Raw genomic sequence first — 27,081 nt, 5'->3', positions numbered from 1 at the left:
CTGGGGCCTCAGAGAGCTGAACAAAGACCAGGTTCAACAGAAACACCCTTGACTTTCATTTCAATATTTTATAATAATAGCCAATACTCACGGGAACTCTTCCTCAGGGCCGAGCAACGGCATTTTCCTGCTCATCTGGGCTTCAAAACAGCCAATAACATTCATCTTTTGTCAACCTCACGAGTAACACACCAAGAATTGACTGAGCTGTCTGAACTCCAGACCCGCCCAGCCCTGGGCTCCAAGGCCCACTCTGTTAACCTTGGAAACCATAGGAAGTTTAAGAGTCAGTGAAATTCAACCATATTCCGTAGTCTCTTCAAGAAAGCGAACTCTGCGGACGGAAGGCTCTTTGGGGATTTGCTTTAATGCTGAACACCTGGGAAGAAGGGACCATCTTTAGCTGCCAGCATCTGGGTGAGGCGAGTGTTCCAAGCGTGTTTTTAGGGGAACCAAGAACAGTTTGTGCTCATCAGAGTTGGAAACATTTCCAGGTCCCAGGACATTTTCCTAAATGGGCTATCAGGACAATGGGTGTTAGTTAACTAAACACCACAGAAGCTTACCTGAGAACCCTACGTGAGTTACTTGTACCCCTAGGGACTACTAACAGCAGCAACAAACAAACAAACAAACAAACAAGACCTGCACAATTGTTATTTTCCATTCAACCTGGAAGGTCCAAGGTCAAGTTCAGCTAAATGCTGATACCACGGAGCATTCTGGACTTAGCTCCAGAAAGACACTAGTGTGCGCTAAAAATAACCGCCTATTGTCTTACCTCTGACACTGCAGAGCCCTGTGGCACTTACCCGAAGGAAACCAGAGAGGCAGACAGACATCCAGTTTGTAAGGAGTTTCTCCACCACAGATTCCGTGCGCCTCAGCATGAGCTTAGGTTGCATGTTACTGCACTGTTCCATCAGGTCTCTGGTCAGCACCTCCAGGATGCTGGTCAAGTAGACCAGTTTGGTTTGCAGAGCGATGGTTAGGAAGGAGGCAAAGAGACACCTGTTTGAAAACAGAGCCTGGTGAGCTGTTAGCCCTGGCCTCAGCTGGACATGACCAGCTTCCGTGGAATCTTGCTAGAACTGGGGGACTGTCTCCCGGGGAGCCATTTTTTATGCTCTTCATGTTCCAATCACTTCTGCCCCTGTGTCATGAAGTCACACACCAGGCACAAGCACCCACATAGCTCAGTCAGCAAATTGCTTGCCTGGCGCATGAAGCCCCGGGTTTGATCTCTGAAAGGGCACACGTTGGCTGTGGTGGCAAACGCTTATCTGAGGGAGGAAGAGGCAAGAGGGTCAGGAATTCAAGATCGGTGTCAGCTACAGTGGGAGTTTCAGGCCAGCCTGTTGGGTACATGGAAAAGCCAACAAACCAAACAAGTCGATTTCAATTTCAGCTCATTTTCAATTTTTTTTTTTTTTTAACAACAAGAAGTGAGTTTCTTTTCCAAAAATTTAGGGTATTTCTTTAAAATTAAAAATTAAAAATAACACTTCTGCTTTTTTTCCGGTTAAGAATTTTCTTTTTTGGCATTGGGGATTTTTTCTGGGTTGTACTGGGTGGTATGTGCATGTGTGCCTTCAAGACAGAACTGGGGCTGTGTTGGTGTGATCTGAGCTGCAGAGAGCAAGGCTGTGTGTCTACACAGCCTGTCAACACCTCTGGGACGGGGCACAGGCAGTGGTTTGAGAACAAGGAGCTCGAGGGCTAGAGCTGTGACTCAGTGTGAAGCAACTTGTTCAGCATCCATGAGGCCCCGAGTTCGATACCCAGCCCTTCAAAAACTAAAGCAGGGGTGGCAGCATCGGGAATTGGTTCTTGTCCTGCTTGCAGACAGGAGCCTAGTTTGGCTGTCCTCTGAGAGGCTCCACCCAGCAGCTGACCGAAAGAGACAAAGAGACCCACAGCTAAACATCAAGTGGGGCTTGGGGAATCATGGGGAAGAGTCCAGGGAAGGATTTGGGAACCTGGAGGGGATAGGAACTCCACAAAAATACTAACACAGTCAACTAACCTGGACCCTTGGGGGTTCCCAAACACTGAATTACCAACCAAAGAGCATACATGGGCCGGACCTAGGCCCCCTGTACACATGTAGCATATGTGAAGCTTGGACATCATGTGGGTCTCCCAAGGACTGTAGCAGGGGCTGTCCCTGAGTCTACTGCCTGCTTGTGGATCCTGTTCCCTTAACTGGACTGCCCTGTCTGGCTTTAGTGGGAGAGGATGTGCCTAGTCCTGTAGTGAAAATAATGTGCCAGGGTGGGGTGGTCCCCAGGGGGAGGCTCAGAGGAGGAGGATGGGGGAGGACTGTAAGAGAGGGGGATTGGGAGGAGGGGGAAGGCTGAGATCAGGATGTGAAGTGAATAAATAAATAAATTAATGGAGGGGGGAAAAAAAAAGATAAGTAGCTTGGGGTTGTTTCTTGGCCCTAGCTCGCCTATAATTTGTAACATAGACCAGGCCAGTCTCAAAAGCTCCCAAAGCTCTGCTTACTTCTGCCTTGGCATGCTGCAATTAAAGATGTGTGCCATCACACCTGGTGGGGCTTAGGTTTTCACATCTCAGTGCCCATCCAAACACAAAAGAATTCACACGGACCTGTCCTTTACTGAGAAGTTCTTCTGCTTCTCAAGGGTATGGATGACAGTAACGAGGAAGCTTTTATTACATATTAGGGCGTCCAGGGCTGAGAGGCTCTCGTTCTTGTCATTGGAGTCTCTGTTCTGCAGGGGGAGCAAAGTAAACCACGCTGATACCTCACGGACAGAAGACAATACAGCCTAAGACATCATGCAGGCTGAAACTTAGAAAGTACATCCACAGTGGGTTTCTCCACCCGATGGGTTATTTAATACTGAGTTTGTCATCCAAAATGCCCACAATAGGAAGCCAAGGTGATGACAATAACGTGTGAGGGGGTTAAGCTGCCAGTCACTGAGCGCAGAGAGATGTAGAAACTTACGTGCATATCCTCAGTGAAGATGTGTGTGAAGCCACCTGACTGAGAGAAAGGAGACAACTTTTACTATTCATAACATCCAAAGGAAATGAACAGCGCACTTTTGTTATAATATGCACGTCTGTTTTAATAAAGCAAAGGTGCTATTTGCTAATCTGAAGAGCCCTTGGTCTGCGCTCACTGTGCCACCTCCGAGACATAATAAATAATTATCATGCTCTCGAGAAACACCCGTGGCCTCTGGAAGCCTCGGAGAATTGTCATCGGCCTAGACTGGCGTTTTGGTAGATCATGCTGGGTTTTAAAAAAAGAACTGACTCAAAAATTAAAAAAAAAAACAAAAACAAAAACAAAAAAACAAAACAAAACTGGTGGTTGAAGATTATGGAAATGTCAAGCAGTGCTGACCTCCAAGGATGAGGCTCACACAGGGCTGACCTCCAAGGATGAGGCTCACACAGGGCTGACCTCCAAGGATGAGGCTCACACAGGGCTGACCTCCAAGCATGAGGCCCACACAGGGCTGTCATTCTTAAATGTCATAGCCAGGTAGCATCTGCTGTTCGGATATGTTACATCCTCAAGAAATGGGCAGAACATAGGATGGAAAAGCATGGAATTTAGAGCCAAACTACCTGGGGTCCAGCTCTGATCTATCACATACTGGTCACGTGAGCGTGCGCGGGCTATTTACCCTCTGTGTCCGACTTCCTTCATCTGTGAAATGGAGGCAGGCTATGGTCCCACCTCATGGGCTTCTTGTAAAAATGAAATGAGAGCGTGCTAAGCACACAGTGCTCTGTGTCCATTATGACTGTGCTTTTTATCCCTACTTAAAAAAAAACATGTCTTGATATACTATGCTATATGGTTCTTAAATATAAATGTTTACATTTTGAGGCTGCTTTTTAAAAAATGTCTCATCAATCTTATTGAAATTAAGGATTGGATTTTATTCTATTTACTTATGTTGGGTGTTTTGAGACAGGGTCTCAGTTTATATCCCAGGCTGGCCCCAAATTCACAGAAATTCTCTGGCCTCCATCTCCCCAAGTCTGAAATTATAAACATGTACTATGCCCAACTAAATAAACATTATAATATAAAACCATATTGGGTAATTAAGCAAAATCATAAATTCAAACAGATCTCTCTCTCTCTCTCTCTCTCTCTCTCTCTCTCTCTCTCTCTCTCACACACACACACACACACACACACACACACTTTAAACTCTGGATAAAGCTTGTGTTTTAATAAAGTACATTTTTCCTGCGGAGACCTCATTTCATAGTTTCAGATTTGTTAGCCAAAGCAGAAGACCTCAAATTATTTTCATCTACCTTTTAATCTCACATAAATATCCAGTTTAAACAGCTTTTTGTGATTACATTTACTTATAGAGAAGGAAGGGCCATGCCTCAGTGTGTGTGTGTGTGTGTGTGTGTGTGTGTGTGTGTGTGTGTGTGGACAACCTTTGGGTCCTGGAGATTGAACTCTTATTGTTAGACTTGCTGACAAGCACCTTTACCCTCTAAGCCCTCTCATGGCCCCACAATTTATTTTGGACCTTCTGCTGGGAAGTGGTACACTGGCTTCCTGGCTTAAGGCCTTTTCTCCTTTTCCTTCAAATTTCCCTCTCCCAAGAGATTAAATAATCTGCATACCCTGTTTCTTCTATTTTCAGAAAAACAAACCAGTATATCTATGGGAGACCAGAAGTTTAGAGTCCACCTTTGTCACCCTGGGAACCTGAGGTCAGCCTGTACTATCTGGGGTCCTGCCTCAGACAACATTAACAAGTATGCACACTGCAGCGGTTCTCACACTGTGGGCCAAGACCCCTTTGTGGGGTCAAATGACCCTTTCATTGGGGTTTCATTTCAGATATCCTGCATATCAAGTATTTTCATTAAGGTTCAACAGTAGGAAAATTACAGTTAGACATAGCAACAAAAATACTTTTGTGGTTGGGGGTCACCACAACATAAAGAATTGTGTTAATGGTTCTAGACCATAAGGAAGTCTGAAAACTACTGCCCTAATGGGAAAGAAAGCTTTAAAACACAACAGGCAGGCCGGTGAGCAAAGCTGGAGCTGTCATGTCCAGGCCACCTCTTCCCTTGCTGTCTTGGAAGAACTAATCATCCATCAAACTCTCTCAGGCACCCAACCAAACTCCAGGCCCAAGCACTTGGCTCTGGGTCAATCAACAAAGCGCCCAATTAACACCCAGCCTCATGAGTTAGAGAAAGGACTGAAGGAGCTGTAGGGGTTTGCAACCCCATAAGAACAGCAATACCAACCAACCAGAGCTCCCAGGGACTAAACCACTATCCAAAGAGTGCCCATGGATGGACCCATGGCTCCAGCTGCACATGTAGCAGAGGATGGTCTTGTTGGGCATCAATGGGAGAAGAAGCCCTTGGTCCTGCCAAGGCTCAATGCCCCAGTGTAGGGGAATGTCAGGGTGGGAATGTGGGAGGTGGGGTACCCCCGTAAAAGCAGGGAGAGGAGGGATTGGATGGGGGGGTTATGGAGGAGAAACCGGGAAAGGAGAAAACATTTGAAATGTAAGTAAAATATATAAACAAATAAAACAAACAAAACAAACAAAAACACTCAGCCTCATAAGCTGTGTGTGACAAGTGGTCTTGGGGTTATGCCCCCCCCCCCATTTCTTATTTCTATAAACTCATTTTTTTTACGTCCAAGAGTTCTAAAAAATTCCCCATTGGTTTCCACTTGCGTTCTCTGTCTGAATGACTCCTGGCTTTATGACTTTCCATTTGCCATTCAACACCACACTGAACCCTGTGTTGGATCAGTTGGGCTCCATGTGAATATTCTTTTCTCCTAAAATAATGCCACGTTATTCTGGGGATCCCTTTCATTTTGAGGCACTAGGCTTGCAGTGGTGTTCCTTGACACTTGTCAGTCCGTCCTGGCCTTGACTGCCGACTTTAGCAGACAGGAGAGTTTCCTTTTCAGCCTGCAGGTTATGTTATTCAGCATTCAAGGGCAACCACTAACCGTAAAAGCCCACACAGTACTCATCTGGATGCTGGAAATCTCTGTTATTTTATTGCCTTTAAATTCTTAATGGGGAATCTCAGAGAGCTGGGAAACTGAGAGTCGAGATCCAAGCTTCTCAGAGGCCCAGAGCGTCACCCTGACTCAGGGACTTGAATTTCCCTCCTTCCCCCGGGTACAGAAAATGGATGAGGCAGCAGACAGCAAATCTTGGTGCCTGGTATTCTTGGAGGATAAGTAAAAAAAAAATGCTGGTCTTATTTGTAGCCTTCTTGATTTATAGCACCAAGTCTTAGACCCCTACACGGGGCAGGTATCTTGTGGCAATGTCTAGCCCTCGTGATAGTGCCTTATATATCATATAAGTCTGCTGCTAGACTTGTAGAGATTGCTTTGCACATGTGACCTTGTTCCTAGGCTCCTGGGCAAAAGCAGCTAACACACTTCTGTCAAGGTGGCACAAACCCTTCCTTAGTGTGAAAAGATTACTAACTTTGATGACTGGCCAGATCCTAATATGGGGGGAGGGAGATTAATGAGTTCCAATCCGAGGGCATCTCTCTGGGACCACCAGAGCGATATGTCAGAGCTGAGGCATCAGGACATGAGGTGTGGGGTGGTAACTGAAGAGGACTGGGTGAGTGAGAAAATGGGGATGTCAGAACAGAACTGAGACCCCCACCCCCCAACCTGAAGGGCTCTCTCTACACTTCCTTGAGGTGTGAGAACAACTCCCGTACACCTATATCTATTAAACAAGGAAGCTACAGACTGATCTACTAACAGAAAAACTGTCAAAGGAGACACGTGGCTAAACACGCCTGCCATCAACTCAAATTCCCTGCGTGTCCAATTTCTCCCTGTTCGGCTGGTCCTGCTCCACGTTTCCAATGGAGAAGTAATAGCGAATAATCTGGGGCAGCAGTGCAAGTCAGGCAGATAAACAAAACAAATTGGCGAGCCCACCATTTATTGATTTTAAAATGAATTAGCTCACTTCCCAGCTGTGGAGTCAGTTCGAAACTGGTAGTAAAAAAAACATAAAGCAAAAACCATCCCTCTAAACTTGTATTCCTTACCAGGGAAAGAGTAATTGCCAGTAGCCTGTTGCCGCTCTCAACCCTAATCAATGCAATTAATAATTATCCTCTTCCCTGCTCGGTGCAAACTTAAGGCAAGATCTTGCATTATTATTCAAGGCTCAACCTGAGGACGATGATCAATGTTCTTTTACCTCGGGGAAGAAAGTTCTCAGAGCGAAATGTTTGTAGTCAAGGAAGGGTACCGTTCCAAAACTATCAACCACATCCAATTTATCCATCTGGAGCTCGGCAAAGCCTGCAACACAGAATCCCAAGAGCAATATTTTAACTCTGCAAACAATGGATAAGATCTTCTGCTGTTTTGTCTAACACAGAGTATGACCTTGGTTTTCATTAAAGAAGAAACAATAGATAATTACTTGGTTGGCTGCAGAGAAGAGCTGAAATAAAACACAAAGCCAGGCCCAGGCCCTGCTGCTCAGTTTGCCTTCTATTACACAATCAGTTCTCATTATGTGGTAGTTTGCACATAAGGGGCAAAAATTAAAATAAAAGTGAACAGGGCTTGTTCTTCTACACGCGGAGTCTCAGAGCCTACCATCACGGATCTCCTTCCGGAGTTCGCTCTCCAGCAGCTCCAGCTGTTGGCTCTGCTTCCGACTCAGCTCCTTTGACTTGTGCCTGGTCACCACCACGGCCACTAAGGAAACGAAGACTGTGTGTGAGATTGGTGTAATGACACAGAAATGAAATCGACAGGGGAAGAGACGGGGAGCAGAGATGGAGAAAAGCACAGAAAAGATCAGAAAAGAACTTTGTTTTCAGGTTGGGGCTCTGTCCAGTGTCAGATCCCTGGCCCAGCATGTCCCAGGGCCTGGGTTCCACCCCAAATGCCACAAAAAACGAAATGGAAAAAAAAAAAAAGCTGGATTTTTATTAAAAGGCCATTTCCATAAAGGTCATTCTAAAGAGGAAGGTGTTAAATGTAACAGGAAAGAAAATTCCACTCATCTTAAAGTGAAACCAAAGTCAAATAACCTTCACTTGGAACCAAAGATCCCAGCGGGCCGGAAAGTAAGGAAACGGGTCAAGTTTCGCTATATAACCTCTTGCCATGTATATGGTTCATTCTTTCTCCAGTATCTCTAAACATATCTAGAGAAAGAAAGAAGCAATGCAAACACAGAAGGAAGCCATCGATCCCTCCTTGCCACAGGAGCCTAACTTGCATGATTTAGAAAAGGGTGACGTAACAGGCAAGCCACCCGCCGATGGCCTCTGTCCACGTCGTGTTTCCAACCATGCCATTTGAGTGGTCAGTGCAATGAGTCCTGGAGTTTGGGTTCATATCTTCACTCTGTCATTTTGTTTACTAACTGTGTGACCCTGAGCAACTCCCTTCGCATCTCTGTGCCTGCCTGCCTTGTCCATAGGAGCTGTGATGTAGAAGAGATTGCAAGCAGTAAATCATGAAAGCACGTCGACCCGAGAAACTAACAACTGACAGCTCTCATACTGTCCCAGAAGGAGCTCACCTTTTAACAGATATTACACAAAAGGGGTTGGGGGGAAGTGTTTGCCATGCAAACAGGAGGATCTGAGGACCCATGTAAAGCCAGAAATACCCACGGCAAGATGGGAGGCAGAGACAGGAGATTCCCCAGGAGTTCTAAGGCTGACTGACTACCTTAGTGTTTGCAGGGTACAGACAAGAAACCCTGTCTCAAGACTAGCAACATACAGGTGGCCTCTGCCTGTCCCATGTGTGCACCCCCATATATGCCACAACACATACACACACACAGACAAAGATAGAGAGACAGAGACAGAGAGAGAGAGAGACAGACAGAGAGAGAGAGAGAGAGAGAAAGAGAGAGAGAGAGAGGGAGGGAGGGAGGGAGAGAGAGAGGGAGAGAGACTGAGATTTTCCTTTTAAGGCAATTACACAAAGAAATGGCTACCAGTAAATACAAACACTGGTCAACACAATTACACAGAATTCTTCCCTAGACTTCTTCACCATCTCAGCTGTGATTGCTATAACTGGGGCTGAGCATTTCCAAAAGAGCTGATTCTCAAACTGATCCAACTAGAGAACCTCTTTTTTTTTCCCGTTTGGGGCAGTCCCCAGGAAGCGACCCCGACTCACATGAAGAGGGAGCTGCTGGGTACCCACAGAACAGGCTTTGTTTCCTGGCTCTGCTGGTAGCAGGCTTAGGCTAGTTGCATCTGGTTTTCACACTAAGGACACGACTGAAGGACTAGGTCACACTCACCATAGCTGCCAGTGACACATGCCTCCCCAGAGTGAGCCAGAGCGGGCTGGTTTGGAGAGGTTCTTTAGAGTCAAACAAATCACCTTAAAGGACAAAATGACTTCTTACAAAGTCAACAAGAGACCAGAGGTTTCTCGGGAGTCACAGGGTGGACATAACTCTGTGTGGAGGCTGAGATCTGAACACGGCTGACAGTAGTTGATGCTCAAATCGGAGCTCAGCACTTATACAAGCAACTTCTTCCTCGAAGCCCACATCAGCCAGGACTTTATGAAAATGTCAAGCCAGATTTTACATTGCAGATACATGGAAGAGCTAGACAACTTGAGGAAAGCATAAAAAAATGCCCCAAACAATCACTGACAAGGCAGCATAGGAGTTCCAAGGAGCAAATTCACTTCACAGAGCCAATAAATGTATATCTCCACTCACAGGAGCGTCAACTGCCCAAGGACAGCACTAGGTCTTAAGTCAGCTCTTAAAGCAGAGACAGGCCCAGTACCAACATCTTATCCAGTGCTCAGTAAGACAAACAAACAAACAAGGAAAACAGATTTGGGGTAATGAATGATTGGGAGAAGTGAGTAAGAAGGGGGTGAGAAGACACTCAGAAATGCTGACCCTTGCCTTCGTGTCCCTACAATGTTAGAAAGGCGCCATGTTGTATTTAATCAACAAACACAGAGTGCTGTTGATAAAGAAGGAGAAGAAACAGAATAAAACAATTATAACCTAAACGGTTGCAGGCACCAGCTATAGAGGTGGGTAGAGACCTTACGGGACGTGAGACTGTGGCGAAAAGCCCAGAGAGCGCACACCTTGTCTTAAGGAATAGGCGTTGCTAAGAACTGATGTGAGGTGAAACTGGGACCTAAGAGTTCAGACCTTTCGCACTGTCAACACAGACTTAAAGATTTATTTACTTAATGCATACGAGTGCTCTATTTTCATGTACAGCAGAAGAGGGCATCAGATTCTGTTGCAGATGGTTGTGAGCCAACATGTGGCTGCTGGGACTTGAACTCAGGACCTCCGGAAGACTATCTCTTAGCCACCGAGCACTGAGTCATCTCTCCATCTCTCTCGGGGTGAGTTACTTAATTTCTAAATGTCAATTTCTTCAGTTTAAAAAAAAGAAAAGAACAGTGCTGTAGGACCCCATAAAATATATAGGCCAGATTCATCCCCTGGTAGTCAGTATGACACCTACATTTCCGGGGAAGCACTGCATGTTGGGAACGGATAACACAGACACACTTACAAAGACTGACTCTCCCGGAAGCAGGATGGGGTTGGGGAGGAAGTGATGCTTGGCAGGCTGAGGATGAAATTGGATGACCAAATCCCGGGAATCCTTAATAGACTCGTTTCCAAAACAATCCCAAAGACTTGGGGTGTCAGCACGATATTTCCCAAACATCTAGGAACCATCCTGTAATCCAGCTCTTCCTTAATAACGCACCCTAAAAGCTTACTAGAGAGGCCCCAACATACCTGCTACTCACTTCTCGGCTCTCTGACTTGGCCTTTCCACCCGTTAATATTTAATGGAAACAAAGTGTTTCCAAAAGCTGGAGATCGGCTGAAGATCGGCCTGCCCACTGAGAAGCCTTGGGGAACAAGTTCTCGGACACAATGGAACAGGCCACTTACCAACAATGACAATGGCCAGCAAGATCGGAAGCGCGATCAGAAAATACCACGTGGAAGGAACGGATTCCTGTTCCACATAGAGTTCCAGGTTTCCCAGTCTGACCTGATGAGACAGATCGGTAGCGTTAGACCCAGGGGAGGCGGGCACCATGCGCATGCGTACTGTAAGCTTCCCTAAGATAAAAACGCGGTGGGACGGGTGGTATCTGTAGGTGTGCTGAATAAATCTGTAAGTTTTAAACACTGGCCCCTTTGTCCTGAGACTTACTAAGGACTGAGCAGAGATAACCTAACCTAGAGGCAGGAGGCTGCTAGCCTTTCTCTGCAGGGACAATTCTTTTTCTCTCTCTCCTACACTGAGGCTTCCGGTCAGGAAGGTTTGAATGTCACTCTCTCTGGTGAAAATTAGTTTGGCAAAGCTGACCACCAGATGATCCTTGAGAATCTTTTTTGTTTTCTGCCCTTTTATGGGTGGCGTTGAGGGGTCAGGGGCTAAGAAAAACTTGGCAGTTAAACTTGAAAAGGGAAAAACTCCACATCTGTCCTTTCTTTGCACACACAAATGCTATGGCCTCCCTGGAACTCTGGCCGCCCCAAGGAAGAACCGAGCAAAATGGCTGGGATGAGGGCAGGTCTTGGTGGTCCAGCTTTTCTCTGCACCCAGTCTCATCTCTGAACTGGATGGTGAAAGGGCCTATGGGTAGGTAAAGACTGAAGGTCTCTATCCTATAGGATGTCAGCTCACACCATCTCTGTCCTCACTCTCTAGCAGGTGAGGATAATCAAAAATCAAAGAACACAAACCCCTGGCAATGCCTAAAAGGTCCTAATAATCACTCGCCCTCCCCATCAACTCTCTAACCTCCTGGGAATGGCCCTCACTCTAACCATGCTAACCTACTGCATTCAGATCAGACCTTATCAGCGGGTTTCTGCTTCAAGACTCTGTGAGCCTGTTGTTCCCTCTGTCCAGTCTGTCCATGGTTCCTTCTCTTCTTCCTTTCAGAGGCCCACACTCTAATGTCACCTTTCCCGGCAAACTTTTCCACCCTCAGGTGCGAAGACACCACTGGGTAGTCTACTTTCCCCTCCCCCTACGTACTGTCCTCCCTAAAGATTGTTCTTCGCAGCATTTCTTCACTGGGACTCTCCAGAAAGGCAGCTGTCTCTGTCGGCTTTCTGTTCTGCAGGGTTCGAATCCCAGTGCAGGAGCTTGGGGACTGGACCAAAAATGGAAGGATGATGCACGGATGTGCCACACCCAGCTAGCACGCAAGCAGGTTCCCAAGTGGCTCATTTTGTAATGGCTACTTACTTATCTTTCACCAAACGATAAACAATGAAAGAGTCAGGGAGGAAGTCAAGTGTCTTACCTAGGGTCACACAGCTGTTAGGCAACAAAGCCGGGACCCAAGCACACGCTCACTTTGGCCTTCCAGTACAACTGTTCTTTCTTGTCTTTTAGCCAACTATTACTATTTACTGCAAAGCAAAAGGCTGCTCTTCTTTCTTTTGTAATCCTGGAGATTAAGCCCAGAGCTTTGCGCACCACAGGCAAGCACTCTACCCCTGACTCACAGAGTATTTTTCTTTTAATAGACTGTGCAGAGCCGATTACACTGGGCAGAGTAAACAACACCCTGAATGTTTGTCTTCTCAGACGGTCCTTAGGCACATCTAGGAAACGATGGCCTGCAGGAAAGGGCAGCTGTGCTGGAAGAAGCCACTCTCAAACCATAGGTTACTGTGCTACCGACAGCCTTGAGCCACCCTGCCTGTGCCTAAGAGGCATTGTGGGTTTCTGCTTAGATATGTCACCTCGGCATTCAGCAAGAGAGTGACAGCTCAGTCATCAGTGGATCTAAAGATGCTGTTTGCAGATGCTATGGTCTAAATGCACAGCTAGAACAAAAGCTATCAAAGCTCATTAGGATTATAGACAATGGTGTGTTCGGTGCTTTGAGTTTCAAGCAAGCATACGCATGGGTCTGCATGCTATTCTGGTGGGAATGATGCTTGGGCTTGCAGAGTCAGCCTTGTCGAACTTCTTCTATTTAATGAGAAAAATCTAAAGATCCTCAGAAGATTCCACTCCAACCTGGGGTGGGGGGGGTTAGTAAGGCAGTTACCGGGACGCAGACAAAGCCAACAGACAGGACTTGCAGGTGACTTACTCGGACTTTCTTAGAGGAGGTAGCTATAGTGTTTGCGTTCTTGATGCTCTTGACCTTGCAAAGGATGGTTGTGAGATCTTGGTTTCTGGTAATATTTTCAAAACTGCAATTAAATTGTTTATTTTCCCCATGGAAGAGAGTAATGTCAATGTCATCCTTGGAAATGTTGAAATTGTCATTTTCTTTCTGTAATAAACAAGACGGAGGGGAAGAACTCAGGGCACACGTGGAAATCCACATACTGCTCCAGCCCAGGGATGGGAATAGCCCACAGAGAAGAAAGAAAGGAAGGGAGGACTGACAGACGGACAAACAGAAGGAAGAAAGGAAGGAAGGAAGATAAAGATGCACGGAAAGATAGATGCATATAAACACACTTACTTGAATTTTTACTTCCAACTCCGTATCAATCTCTGACTCCACTCGGTAACCTGTAAACCTGGGGTCCTCAAGGTATTGCAGGGTTCCACAGTCCAAGTAGGTATCTTGGACCCTCAGCTTCACAGCCACATTTGTACGCACTTTGGAGCTCTTTAAATTAGGAGCTAAAAACCTGCAGGAAGTTGCCATGCAATATTCAGAGACCTGGAGAGAGGAAAGAGCCTATTAGGCACCGGAGGACCCCAGCTCTAAATGCTAAGTGACCCAGGGAACCAAACTTCCGTTTCCTCCCTCAGTAAAACCAGACCAGCAACACTATGGATCTTATAGGATTGAATTAACCCTAAATGAAATGAGCTGAGATAAAAATTCATTCAATTAAATGTGGGCTACTGTGAATGAGATTATATCTGTAAAAGTGCTTAGGGTCTGACGCGCACACAGGAAGCACTCCACACATGCTAGCATGCTCTATTGGAAGCATCATTGATATAATTGGCATTCAGGGAAGCTGTCAGATGATGCCATGGGGGGCACAGGGAGGCTTTGCAAATAGAAGCAGCTTGGAAAAGGAGAAGACTTGGCTCAAAGCACTAAGGTGCCTTCCAAGCCTACATGGCTGAGTTCCGGAAACTAAGGCCAGCTACTAACTTGCCTGTACCTGGTTGAGTCACTATGTGTCAAAAGAGCCTCTTCAGAAATGTTTAGCAAGAGCCCCTAAGCTGGGGAAGCTGGCAGAGGCTCCCTGTTAGCAGAAGTCCCTAACCACAGGAAGAGGAAGTAGCTTTTCAGGCACAACAGAAAATAGCAGAAAATGAAAAGCTGAAGACCAGAAGAACCCCTAAGAAATGAGGAGAGTAGAAACAGACTGGAGGCAGAAAGCCTGACCCAATGTGTGAACAGGTTTATTTACAAAGAAAACCCATAGCTACACGGCCATTTTCAAGGGCACAGCAAGTCAGGCAGGGAAACCTTGCAGACCATGTAAGGACAGGCTGGCAGGTACTTAAGGGAGGGTGTGTTGGGGCTGTGGCTCAGTGACAGAGGGCTTCTCTAGTATGCTCAGGGCCCTGGGTTTGGTCCTTTAACACTGTAAGATAAAGAGAAAGGGAGGGAGACTGGGAGAAGGGACAAGCACTCAAACAAGGAAATAGGTCAGGTAGGTGAATGAACCCTTCCTCCTCTTTGTTTTCTGTAATCTTGGAACTAAGGGTGTGTGGACAGAGGGCCTAGGTGACCAAATTATTGTTGGAACACCATTCCTTTTTTTTTCTTACAATTTTATTTTAAAAAAGAGATACATGTACAGATTTTTAAAAGCATTTTGGCATAAAACTATTTGAATATGTTTTTGTCAGTACTTGATTTTTTTAAAGGTTTGGTAGTATGCATTGAAATCTTACTAGTTACCATAAGCATAAAGTATATGTGAAACAAAACATAACATGGAAATAGTCAAAGTTTTCTTGGTGTGTATAGATTAAACATAATGATTTTTAAATACCAAAAATTGCCACAAGGCTATATTCTTAGCTCTTGAGTTGTTAATGATTTAAGGTCTAGGTGTACCCCACTCTGAGTGGGTGCTATACACTTGTTGTTTTTGTTGTTGTTTTCTAAGAAGGACATAGGCATCCACTTTTTGGCCTTTCTTTTTTTTTTTTTTTTTTTTTTTTTTTTGAGTTTCATATGATCTGTGAGTTGTTTCTTGGGCTTTCTAGGGCTAGTGTCCAATTATCATTGACTGCATATTATGTCTGTTCTTTTGTGATTGGGTTACCTTACTCAGGATGATATTCTCTAGATACATTCATTTTCCTAGGAATTTCATAAAGTCACATTGTTTCTGATAGCTGAGTAGTACTCCAGTGTGTAAATATACCACAATTTTTGTATCCATTCATCTACTGGAGGACATCTGGGTTCTTTCCAGCTTCTGACTATTATAAATAAGGCTGCTATGAACATTGTGGTTCATGTGTCCTTACTGTATGTTGGAGCATCTTTGGGGTATATGCCCAGAAGTGGAATAACTGGGTCTTCAGGTAGGACTATGTTCCATTTTCTGAGGAAACACCAGACTGATTTCCAGAGTGGTTGTACCAGTTTACAACCCCACCAGCAGTGGAGGAGTACGGAACACAATTCTTTAACCTGAACATTTTTCTAAACCCTAACCCTCTTCCCTGCCTTAGCCCTTCTGTAACAGGATGAAAAGTCACTGGACCTTACCTCCCACTTCCTCCACACCAACGTCCTAAAAGAAGAACCAGCAAAAGCGTCACCCTAGCTCCTTACCCCTAAGACTGAACCTGTTTGTGTGAGGACCAACCCTTATTTTAAAGATAGCTTCTCAGTGACCATCTCTGGTCATCCTATTTTCTTTGAGCCCCAGAAGCGAAGCTGCTAGAAGATCCTACAAATGCTTTCTCCATTCTTGGTGCTTTCTCTTCTCCACTGCCCTCCCGCCATCCCCACATCCCTGTCCACAATGATGTTGAAATGACTAACCTCACCATCAGCAGCCCACTAGACCTGCATTCCAGCAGGGAGCTCCACAGAGACCTGGTGGTGTCTCAGCCATGTCTGGACATCTGGGTGAGCATCCTCACTAACCCACTACTTCTCCAAACTACGACCCTAGGCATCACTGATAAAATGATTATCAAATCACTCCTTGCCAAAGATCCTCAAGACTTCCCCCATTGCCTGCAGAGCCAAGGGTAATGGGAAGCTATCTCAGAATGAAGGAATACGCTGGTTCTCTCTTGCACAGTCCTATATGGTTTTCATCCATCCCCATCATCCATCCCAATCCAGCCTCTAAGGTTCCAACAAAGCAAACGTGAGTGGTATTTTACTCTAGAATAGGTAAGTGACCTCTTCTGTGCCTACCATCACCTCCCTGCTTCCCTGTCCACTTGCCCAGCCTCTGCCATAGAACTCCACTGGCTTAGTCTCAGCTCCATCCACTCATACTTTCACTGGGAAACACATCGTGGCTGCTGGGACTCATGGAAGATGGAAGGAACCTGAGGACCAGGCCACCTGTGCTGTGTCTAATTCTGGTGCAGGTCTCCCCCTCATAAGGGTGGGGGTGAGGCAGTAGCTCATTTACTCTTTGTTCTTGCTGTCAGGAAAATGTTTTGCATATAATAGGTGCTCAATAAATGGGACATGCTCTGGGAAAGAGAGCATGTTTCCATGTCTACTGGCTCAGGTGATGCCTCAAGTCAAGAGCCACTATACAACTGAATGGGCTTTCATCATGGGGAAATGGCCAGAATCAGACATAGTATGAGGCTGGGAACTGGCTAGGAAGTGTGTCAGAAGTGGGTGTGCATGTGTGTAGGACAAGGCTGTAAGACAGATGGATTGATATGCCTCCTGTTTCTAGGACTGGACACATACTGGTTGCAAATAGGACAAAGCTTTTTTGTCCACCCTCAGCTCTGCTGGCTTGAGCGGGAGGGTCAGGTGGAGGCCCAGAATGGCTGCTCCCCTTACATTAGAGAAAGGGAGAAAGGAAAGGGAAGAACATTCGAGGAGCACCTATAAGCCACAGTGTACCTAGAGGTAAGGTGCAGCTGTGGTCCCTTAACCCTTCCTTACAGACACCCATGGCTTCAACCTGAAGGTTCCCGTGAGAACTTCAAGGCTCTTCTCAGAGAACGGAACCCTGGTGAGGACCAGACAATTGCCACAGTCTGGGAATGGGGGACATCGTGGGAGGAGGGGCAGCAGACAGTGGCTACAGGACCCAAGAGGCAATAACAAGAGAATGCATGTTACTTCAGCAGGCCTCCTGACCTCCCTCTGGGCTGTTGGACCTCACACTGGTCAGACTGTGTATGTTGCATCTCCGCCATCCACAACAACTTACACATATTCGAAAGCATCATCTGATTACAGCAACTTGCTACTGGAGTCACACGGGGAACCTGGCGGGCCTTATCACATGAAATTCTCCTCTGTGTGGCCACCACAACTAACTGTAAGAATGAGATCTTTCCGCCACAGCAGTGACAGTATAGATCATAAATAAGCAAAAGGTTATAATGCCGACGTCACGGAAACGAAATGTATCCCCCCCCCCATCACACACACATGGTTTAGTGTAAGGGTTACATAACTGTAAGTGGAAAAAGCCTCTTAAACTTACGTTTATGTTCATGTTTACACTCCCCTTCAGCTCCTGGGAAATGATGAGATTGTCAATGACGTCAAAGTTCCTGCCCATGATGGTTATATTTTGCCCACCGCTGCAAGAAATCAAAGGACAAGGGTGAACCACAGGCAGTTTACACTTACGAACCAAACTATGAACTGATTCCCAATTAATGTTAAGTTCAGTAATATTTGGGAGACAATGAGCTAATTTCAATTTAAAACACGTGATAATTTTAGAAGTCTTTAAATGGTACTGGCTACAGACTCCTGGTTTCTAAGACACACACATATAAAAATACAGGTCAGATCCTATTTTAATTCTGGGAAAGTGCCCAAATTCTTTAATGGAATTGGAATTTCTTGTGCTATTCCGCCACATATAACCAGATCATCTGCTCTACCTTGGAAGCATTTCACGGGACAAAAATCTCATTCGATTATGGTTTAATCGACGTGAAGATAATCCACTCTAACAATTTCCACAATCAAACCTTCCAACCCATCCATTTTATTTTATTCAGCAAGACAGGGAACATGATAGGTGGATGAGCTAAAATGGCAAGTGACCTTAGACGCTTGTTTGAGACCTGAGATTTCAGTGTATGGGGACAGTACACGAATGTCACCCAAACCAAACCGAGTTGATTTCACCCAGTTGCAGTGTGTCACCAGATACCATTGAGGTGGTCGCCCGGTGTGAAATAAACAGCCGCCTACAGCTCTGGCTTTTCTTACAGGTCACCGGACACTTGTTCTGGGGTGGCAGGGCCCTGTATGACCACCTGACAACCTGCCTCAATTGCAAAAAAAACCAACCCAAACGTATTCTACTAATTTCAGATGGTGGCACCTCTTCCTTGCTCAAAGTTCAGGGACGAGGAGCTACTGAGACTCATGGGCTCAACACAATCATGATGACAGGGCAGCCATTTGATGAGGAGGAAACAGAGCGTATGGTGGAAACCACTGCATCCTGGGCTGAGCTATCAGGGAGTTAGGTCTATGCTTTGAACTGTGGCCATGCCTCGGTTCACCCCCTGCCAAAGGGACAACCCACCATTGGTTTCTCAGGGTTTTTGTAAGGTTTAACCAGGTCATCAGATATACCATGAATGTGTGGTGAGTGCCACATCCGGGGTATTGCTTATGCATAGGGCATACTTAACCTCAGAGCAGAGAACAAAATGTAAGTCTTGCTTTTGAAATCTCAGTCTTCCCTATACCACTCCAATGGACCGTAACGTTTGTATGGGGGAAGCCCTGACCCCCAGTTACTCTGAAGAAGGTTGTAGGTAGAAAGATGGGGTGGGAAATGGGCGGTACCATTACACATGGTAGGCAGTATTTTACTGCTAAAGTACACCTGAGATTAAGGTCATTAAAGAGGTAATGGAAATTCAGGGTGCTCACTGGAGTGCCTGATGATATTCTGAAAAAGGTTAAGGCACAGCCTTGGATAGAGGGGCAGGGGAGAGACGGCTGCCTCAGAAGGGGCTAAACTTCCTCACACCTCAGAGGCATACAACCTGGAGGAAGTCCATGTGTTGTCTACGCTGCCCAGTCTGGTTCTTTATCATCACGGTTTAGCAAAACCAAGAGCACACACAGATGCTTCCCACGGTCATCTTAGGTAAGATATAAGGGACGTTTTGTCTCTTTTTCCTTCTAATTTATTTTTCCTCATTGCTTTGTCTGTGGTTCTAGCTAGAAAGGTACATGGCAAGTTAACTTCATGCCATGTGAGATAAAGAAAATCTCTTTGGGGTTATACTCTAGAGCCTAAATGTGAATTTAAATTTGGCTAGGGCAAGACATGTTTCCCCATGAATATATTGAATTCATCTGAAAGAGTTTATTTTGGAATTTCTACCTCTCAAGCAGGACCTTTGAAAGGTAGTGGCTACCTGAAGGCTCCACTGTTTCTCCCAAAGCATTCAAAATAGCTGAGTTTAAATGTTAGCAAGAGAAACCTGTGAGTGGGGAGCCTTATGCCACAGGCAGGGAAGGCACGTGACACAGAAAGGTACAGCGGCCTAGGTTAAGAGCAGTCACTGTGGTTGAACTAAAGGTTTGAGCTGTGAGTTTCCTGGTAGCCATGGTGAAATTTAAAAAAAAAAAAAAAAAAAAAACTCTGCTCACAGTGTTTCTGGTCAGATGGGAGCATTTTTCCAGGAATAACTCCTAAGAGGAACACCAAGAGGGACATTTAGATGCATCTACCATTGGCAGATGGATTGGTGTGGATTTTCTGTACATGACCCTTCACCAGAAGAAGAGAGGCCCCTGTGTGGATCCAGACAGTACCTGATCCAGGTGGTGGCAGGAACTATCAGGGAACAGTGTGGCAGGGCAATGTAGGACAGAGCCCCAGCGGACAAGCAGCTCCCACCGTCGAACTGAATGCACACGTCTTTCATTTCTTTGCGGCTTGATGGAAGCGAGAATTTCATGTGTGTGTCATTTAGCACATGGCTAACCTGGATCCTAGAAAGAAGTCAAGAGAGGAACTCTGACATGACACAGGCACTTAGCACAATTGATTGCTTAAGGTGACAACCCAGGAACTGCACCTGAAGCTGACCAAGAACAATTTCGAGAGGCTGCCTGTGAGATCTGGCTCTCAGGCTGGGTTCCTCTTCCTCTGCAGCTCTATCTCTGACCTGCATTCCCCTTACAAGTGGAAAATGAAGATTCAGTTACCTGTGCCCTCAGAAGTCCTAAAGGACCAGGGCAAGGAGGGGCATCACACTAAGTGAAGGAATTAAGGTTAACGCAGGCACTACTCTGTCATGGATACACTGAAGGGCCCCTGAGCAACATGGCATTGGGATTTGAATTTAAGACACTCCAGCCATGGTGGATGTCTTCTGCCCCCACCACCTCCATGGTGGGGGAGAAACAGAAGGAAAAGATGAAATAAAATTGGGAGAATGTCCAAAACATTTAAGTTTGCAAAGAGGCTTATTTACATGTATCTTTCTTACATTTGAGATGCTATTCCTGTAAGTAATTTGCTTTGAAAGAAGAAGCAGTTTTAGTCAAGCATGGGAAAGTGTGACCGTAAATGGACCTGGGACTGCTCCCCTTCAAAGAGAAATGGGCCTGCCTCAAGAACCCATAAATCTTAGACCCAAAGGACATAGGGCTGGAGCCCCTCTGGAGCTTCCAGACTGGGGATTGGTTGGGACTGTCCTATGCCCCACAACAACCAAAGCTGCCTGTGACATTCCCTCTGTGACTGTCAGTGACTCTTGTGTCTATGAGTCACTAAAGCAAACTTCAGATCAAGTTGTATTTGCCAGCTTCTCAGCTTAATGATGCTCCAGGAGAGAGAGAGAGAGAGAGAGCGAGAGAGAGAGAGAGAGAGAGAGAGAGAGAGAGAGAGAGAAAGAGAGAGAGAGAGAGAGAGAGAATTAAACCTAGTACGGTTACTACACCTTAGGAGAAGCGAATTTGAAGGGCACCGGGGTCAGTTGATATGTGCCCTGCCCCAGATGTATATTTTAAGGCTTCTAAATAGAAACTTTAGAAAAAGTTCATTCTCAAATCACTGAAGCACAAACATGTTTATACATTTTGGAAGGCGAGGGGTGGGAAATAGAGATCATTCTGCCACTGCGCTCGTCTTTTTCTCTTTAAAAACAAACCAAAAACAAACAAATTAACAAAACCCTTATACAAAAACCATCCCCGTGGACAGCAGCTGGGATTTCACCATGGGTTCAAGGACGAGATTAACTGTGCTGTATGTCACCGGCTTGTGAAGCTGGGTTCACCATACAGATGTGGTTAGTAGAATCCTACGTGCAGAAAAAGCTCTTAGTCATTTAATTTAATAACTGTGGCATCTCAAGACACATTCAGAATAGAAATGAGAACATAAAGAGCCAGAAACAGGGTAATGCTCCAAAAACGACTTATTTTGTATCAAGGCTGATTGCCCTTCTTTGAGCGCACAGGTGTCTAACGTCACAGATTCTGCTGCACAAAATGAAAGATTTTTGCTATAAGGTATTTAGCCAGGATAAATGGCACACATAAGCAACCCGGGTTGCATGGATACAGGCTTTAATGTGTATCGAATCACTCCAGCTTAAAGGCAAGCCAGTGATGGGTACCTTGCTCCACAGAGATCAGGGGTGTTCCAGATCTACTGCCCTACGGGAAGGTGGGGTGCAGTGATGTGCAGCCAGTGAATTAAAACAGAAAGGTCACCAAACAGGCATGGCAGATCACATTGCTGTACAAATCTGTCTTGGTAGTTAAAAACCAAAACATCATGCTTCAGCAGATTGTCCTCAATGCATTTCCGGGATGAGAATTACCTCAGTATTATGGCTCAAGTAGATTGAAACATATTTCCTTTTAAACTTCAAATTAGCCCAAACTTATAAAAGTCAACAGGCAGAAAACTAAAGTTATTTGCCACGGTACTATTATAACACAATTCTAGTATTTCCCCTGTAATAATTCACTTGAGAATATTAATTTAAAAAACTGGATTTTTTCCATTGGTAGAATAAAAACAAATCACAGATATCATTATCTTTAAGGGTATACTCACTTGATATGTTTGTTTTTTTTTTAACTACTATTATATGCCCTTGTAATTTAACTATTTGAAATAAAACCCAAGCCAGTCAAAAGAAGAAAGCTACAATGAAAATATTTCTACTTCCGTTCTTTTCAACTTCAAGCAAGAACCGGAAAGCGAGGTTCTATTAGCTCTCCATTAGTCTCCGAAGTACACACCTATAATGCCAATTTGGTTCCTTTCTGTACACACTTGACTCTGTTTCAAAAACCAATCAAAGCTTCTAGTGGTAACATCCTGAAATTGGTTTAGACTGGGGATGGGAAAGGGGAGAAGTAACACAGCTCAGAGTCTCCCACCTGAACTTCAAATGAATCATTAAAGATCTTCTACTTATTATAATTCCGATGTATAAAATACTTAAATATCATCTGACTCCAGGAAGCTCCAAGGCCTACTAACACTGCTTTAGTTAAACTCAGGTTTTTAACTTTACCAAAGATCAGTTGTTAGTACTTTGACTTACACATCCTTCTCACATGTACTGGTTCCTCTCAGGATCATGGTGATATTTGATGCCTGGGTGAAGTTTGCCCCAGTAACAATCACATTACTTTTCCCTAAGGTCGATATTTTCTGTGGCTCAATGGCCTTAATGTAGAAGACCTATTAGAAATAAGAGATTAAAATGAAGATCAGAGCTACAAAATGGCACCATTTTACTCTCTCTCTCTCTCTCTCTCTCTCTCTCTCTCTCTCTCTCTCTCTTTCTCTCTCTCTCTCTCTCTCTCTCTCTCTCTCTCTCTCTTTCTCTCTCTCAATCTGTTGATGTGCTGCGGTTGGAAGAACTCACTAGGAAATTACATTTTGCAAACACGAGCGACAGCATTTAATGAAATCAATGAATTCAAGGAAGAGGGCTGGAAATTCATGACTCTCAACATGTGACAGCCTGGGGTCAAACCAATTAGTCTTTGTCTCTCAAGACAGTTGAAAATGCAGTTGAAGAGCCCTGATATTCCATCTGAGGCATGAGCCGTCACTTGAGTTGAGAAAGAGCCCCCTGCCTTTCCCTCTCCTGAGGCCCATGACACTCAGGCCTAGTGAGGAGAAGGGAAAGGGGCCACCCCACTGGAGGCTAGCACAGACTCATTGTTCCGTTGATACAAATGTCAATACAGATAAATCCAATTCTCTAGAAAGGAGTTCATACTTTTTTGTTTGTTTCAATTACTGTTCCAATGTGAAGAACAGGGTATCTTAAGAAATTTACCCATGTTGAGCCACTCAGTATGAAAAAGTTAGATGCTTAAACCATTGTGAGCAACCGTGCAATTTCTATGACTCAATCTCCCACTTTCTCTGGGCTATAAAACTGGAGTCATGTGACACCTAACTTCCCTACCATTCTGGCCCATGTCTCCTCACACCCCCATTTGCAAGCTCTAGTCAATTTCCTCCTTTCTTCTTTTCTAAAGGTTCATTTTAATTTAGATGCATGTGTGATCAGCTGCTTTGGAGGCCAGAGGAGGGCACTATCTAGAGTTAAAATGACAGGTTGTGGTAGCATGTCGGACATTAGTGCAGAGACTTGATCTTGGATCCTCTGCAAGAGTGGGGAGTATTCTTAACCACGGAGCCATCCCATCGGGCACCTGTTTTCCCCATTACAAGACACAAAAAAACTTGTGCAGCTCTCCTCCAAATGAGCTTCTTCCACTCTGAGCTTGGCATACAGACACTCCACAGTCACACTCTTCCTATTTGAAAGTGACCTAAGAGTCCAGAGAAGCATCCTCATGCCATCCTGGGCCAAAGCACCAATGTTGCAATCCGCCATTTGTAAGATGAAGTCTATCAGAAGGACATCGAGTCACCGGTTCAGTTTCTGTGATGTCTAGCACCTGCCCGGCCCCTGCTGGTTCAGGTGACAGAATGTGGTCTAGTAGGCACTGAGCATCCACTGGCACAAACATCCCCTCATCCTGGCAAACCCAGGTGCTATGCGGCAGAGGACTCAGCACTCATTATCACTGTGGATTGATTTTGCAGATTCTGGTAAATCCATCATTAATGTCATCATGGTGATGATGTAATGTGGTAGGGAATTGAATTGATTCCCGTGGCGGACTTTATTTTAATCACTTTAAAAAGTACGTTAGTCCCGTATTTATTTATTGAACCACTAAGAGCCTGAAAGGGTCACTTTAATTATTCTGTTACACTTGACTGCATTTTATGGGGTGGGTGGGTGGGTGGAATTATCTGCTAGAGTGGTACTTGGGATGGGGGATTAGCAACGACTTGAAGATAAATCCCTTGCAAATGTCAAGTGTGTGTTATAAGAAGGCTTCCTGTTTGGCTTTGTAGGTGACAGCCAAGTGATCAAGTACTTACTGATCACTAGATCAGCAAGTGTTGAATGAGGGTAGACATGGTGATGGAGGTGGGGGGGAGCAGATCTAAAGCTAAGAAACTATGGTTCCAGGGTCAAATCCTGTTTTTGGATGTCCTATAGAAAAAAAAGTCAAAAGGAGAACAGAATTTCAAACATATAACAGCACATGTCATTATCCAGAACTACGAGTGTCACCTCTAGCTGCTTTTGCAGCTGGTTACAGCAGAGACATGGAGCCAGCATAGCCTAACACACACACCGCCTGGTTCTTTGTAGTACAGAAGTCCTCAACCTGTGGGTCACAACCCCATTGGAGGTCAAAGGACCCTTTCACAGAGGTTGTTTAAGACCATCAGGAAACATGCTATTTACATTACAACTCATGACAGCAGCAAAATTACAGTTGTGGGGGTGCAATGGGAATAATTTTATGTTTGCAAGTCACCACCACATGACCTATTAAAGGGCCACAGCATTAGGAAGGTTTGGAACCACTGTGGTAGAGAAAATTTGTAACCACAGCTCTACAAGAGAGCGCTATCTTCTTAGAGAAGCAAATTATATGTGTATTAAATATATATATATATATATATGTTTGTATGTGTATATGTGTATGTTTGTGTGTGTGTATGTGTGTGTGTGTGTGTGTGTGTGTGTGTATTAGAGGTCAGAAAACTACCTAAGGTATTAGTCCTCACCTTACACCTTGTTTGCTGCTATACACCCTCCCGGGGAGTCTCTTGTCTCTGCCTCCTATGTCACCTTGGGAGAGCTGGAATACAGATACATGTTGCTGCCTTTCACTTTTCCTGCATTTGGCACTTGCTAGGTTTAGGGAATCTGAATTCAGACCCCCTAACTTATGTGCCTATAATCTATGCGCTGCCCACTGAGCAATGATGCTTCCTGGCCATAACTTCCTGCTATTGTAAACTGTCCATTACCTGTCCACCAATCGAAGCCCTTTTCTCTGTGCTTCTTGTACTTACACTGTGGTTTTCTGCCCAAGCAAAAATGTGAAACAGGGTAGCATGGTTTTGAACATGCTACTAACTAGTAAAGAAAAAAGTTGTTTTGTTTTGTTTTCTTTTTTAAAGATAGGTACATTTTGCTCTGTTAATGGCTTCAGAAACCATCAGAAGATGATAACCTTTGAACTTCCTTTTTCCCCTGAGGTAGATACAGCCTTGCAACCTCAAAAAGATTTCCTTTGAAAGTCTTATTGTTTACAGGAGTGTACACTGGCCATGTAGGACCAAGTCTAGGCCTGGCCTATCTTATGAAAGCAGATGCTTGCACTTTGCCTGGGGAATTTTTTCTTAATCTTAGAGTTAGAAGGCTAAAGAGCAGTCAGTGGTAGGACCCCAGTGTGAAAATACACAAGGGAAAATCTGTAAGAAAGTGGTTTTTGTTGTTGATTTAAAATTTAAGATAGGGCAGCAACATGGCTATATTTCATAGATTCATCAGTTCATTAAAAGTTATTAAAATATATTTGTTGATAACTTTTTAAAAATACAATTAATACAAAGGACCAGAGAACAATCTTTCCTATAACGTTTTTCACCCTCCATACTTTAGATGTTATCTGGTACTTTAAAGTCAATTTACTTCCTGACATGATGTAGCCAACCCTCAAGCTCACCCAAAAGGGTTAGCTGAAAACCATAACTGAACTAGATACAGTGAGGACTTCTCTTCCCTACAGTAAGAGTCCTCCTTCTTCCCGTATCCAAGGTTTCCATACATCAAATCTAGACATCACTAACTGTAACCACCCTGGCCCGATGCCTTCTGACTGTTACCCTCAGAGTACTCTGCTTCCTGGGAGTTCTATTAGATACAGGAGTTATTTTTAAGTGATGGTAAATTTTAACTATTTTGGGAAATGGCTTAATTAGGTGGTTTGCAGAATGCCTACTTTTTTTCCCCCAAAAAACTAAGCCATTATAAGATGTTAGAAAGTGTATAGTCACCTGCAACAGGTCTACTTGAAAACATCTGAGAGAAGCAACTCTGAAGACACAAACAACTTGTATTGGCTGGTCTTACGTCAACTTGACACACACTAGAATTATCTGACAGGAGGGAACCTCAATTTAGAAAATGCCTAAATAAGATCCATGGTGGCTGTGCCATCCCTGGGCTGGTGGTCCTGAAGAAAGCTGGCCGAGCAAGCCATGAGGAACAAGCCAGTAGGAAGCACTCCAGCTCCTGCCTCCAGGAGTGGAGTGCCCTGTTTGAGTTCCTGTCCTGACTTCCTTCGATGTCAAACAGTGTCATGGAAGTATAGGTCAAATAATCCATTTCTTCCTCAACTTGCTTTTGGCCACAGTATTTTATTGCAGCAATAGAAAGCCTAACTATGACTCACAGCCAACACCAAGAGAACTCGAATTGCCGTGACATTTGTGGAGAAAAGACTATTGGAAAGAGGTCCGTTAGGAA

At 44.8% G+C, this 27,081-nt stretch overlaps 1 protein-coding gene across 1 annotated transcript in view; it reads right to left on the bottom strand.

The window, feature by feature from the left end:
- Nucleotides 1–27,081, bottom strand: part of PLXNC1 (plexin C1) — a gene marked incomplete at its 3' end in the record, with an annotated part of 145,967 nt that overhangs the window by 36,159 nt on the left and 82,727 nt on the right. The window contains exons 10-20 of the mRNA XM_080935786.1: nucleotides 22,762–22,901; nucleotides 20,006–20,185; nucleotides 17,694–17,793; nucleotides 13,532–13,735; nucleotides 13,151–13,336; nucleotides 10,977–11,079; nucleotides 7,646–7,747; nucleotides 7,239–7,342; nucleotides 2,978–3,016; nucleotides 2,614–2,738; nucleotides 813–1,011 (exon numbers count right to left, since the gene is read on the bottom strand). Of these exons, the coding sequence (XP_080791912.1) occupies nucleotides 813–1,011; nucleotides 2,614–2,738; nucleotides 2,978–3,016; nucleotides 7,239–7,342; nucleotides 7,646–7,747; nucleotides 10,977–11,079; nucleotides 13,151–13,336; nucleotides 13,532–13,735; nucleotides 17,694–17,793; nucleotides 20,006–20,185; nucleotides 22,762–22,901 (1,482 nt within the window). The remainder of the gene's footprint in view (nucleotides 1–812; nucleotides 1,012–2,613; nucleotides 2,739–2,977; nucleotides 3,017–7,238; nucleotides 7,343–7,645; nucleotides 7,748–10,976; nucleotides 11,080–13,150; nucleotides 13,337–13,531; nucleotides 13,736–17,693; nucleotides 17,794–20,005; nucleotides 20,186–22,761; nucleotides 22,902–27,081) is intronic.

The sequence above is a fragment of the Micromys minutus genome (assembly GCF_963924665.1).
Source record: "Micromys minutus genome assembly, chromosome: 22".
Taxonomy (NCBI): domain Eukaryota; kingdom Metazoa; phylum Chordata; class Mammalia; order Rodentia; family Muridae; genus Micromys; species Micromys minutus.
The sequence above is the reverse complement of the archived record's forward strand: the minus strand, read 5'-3'. Positions and strand labels throughout refer to the sequence as shown.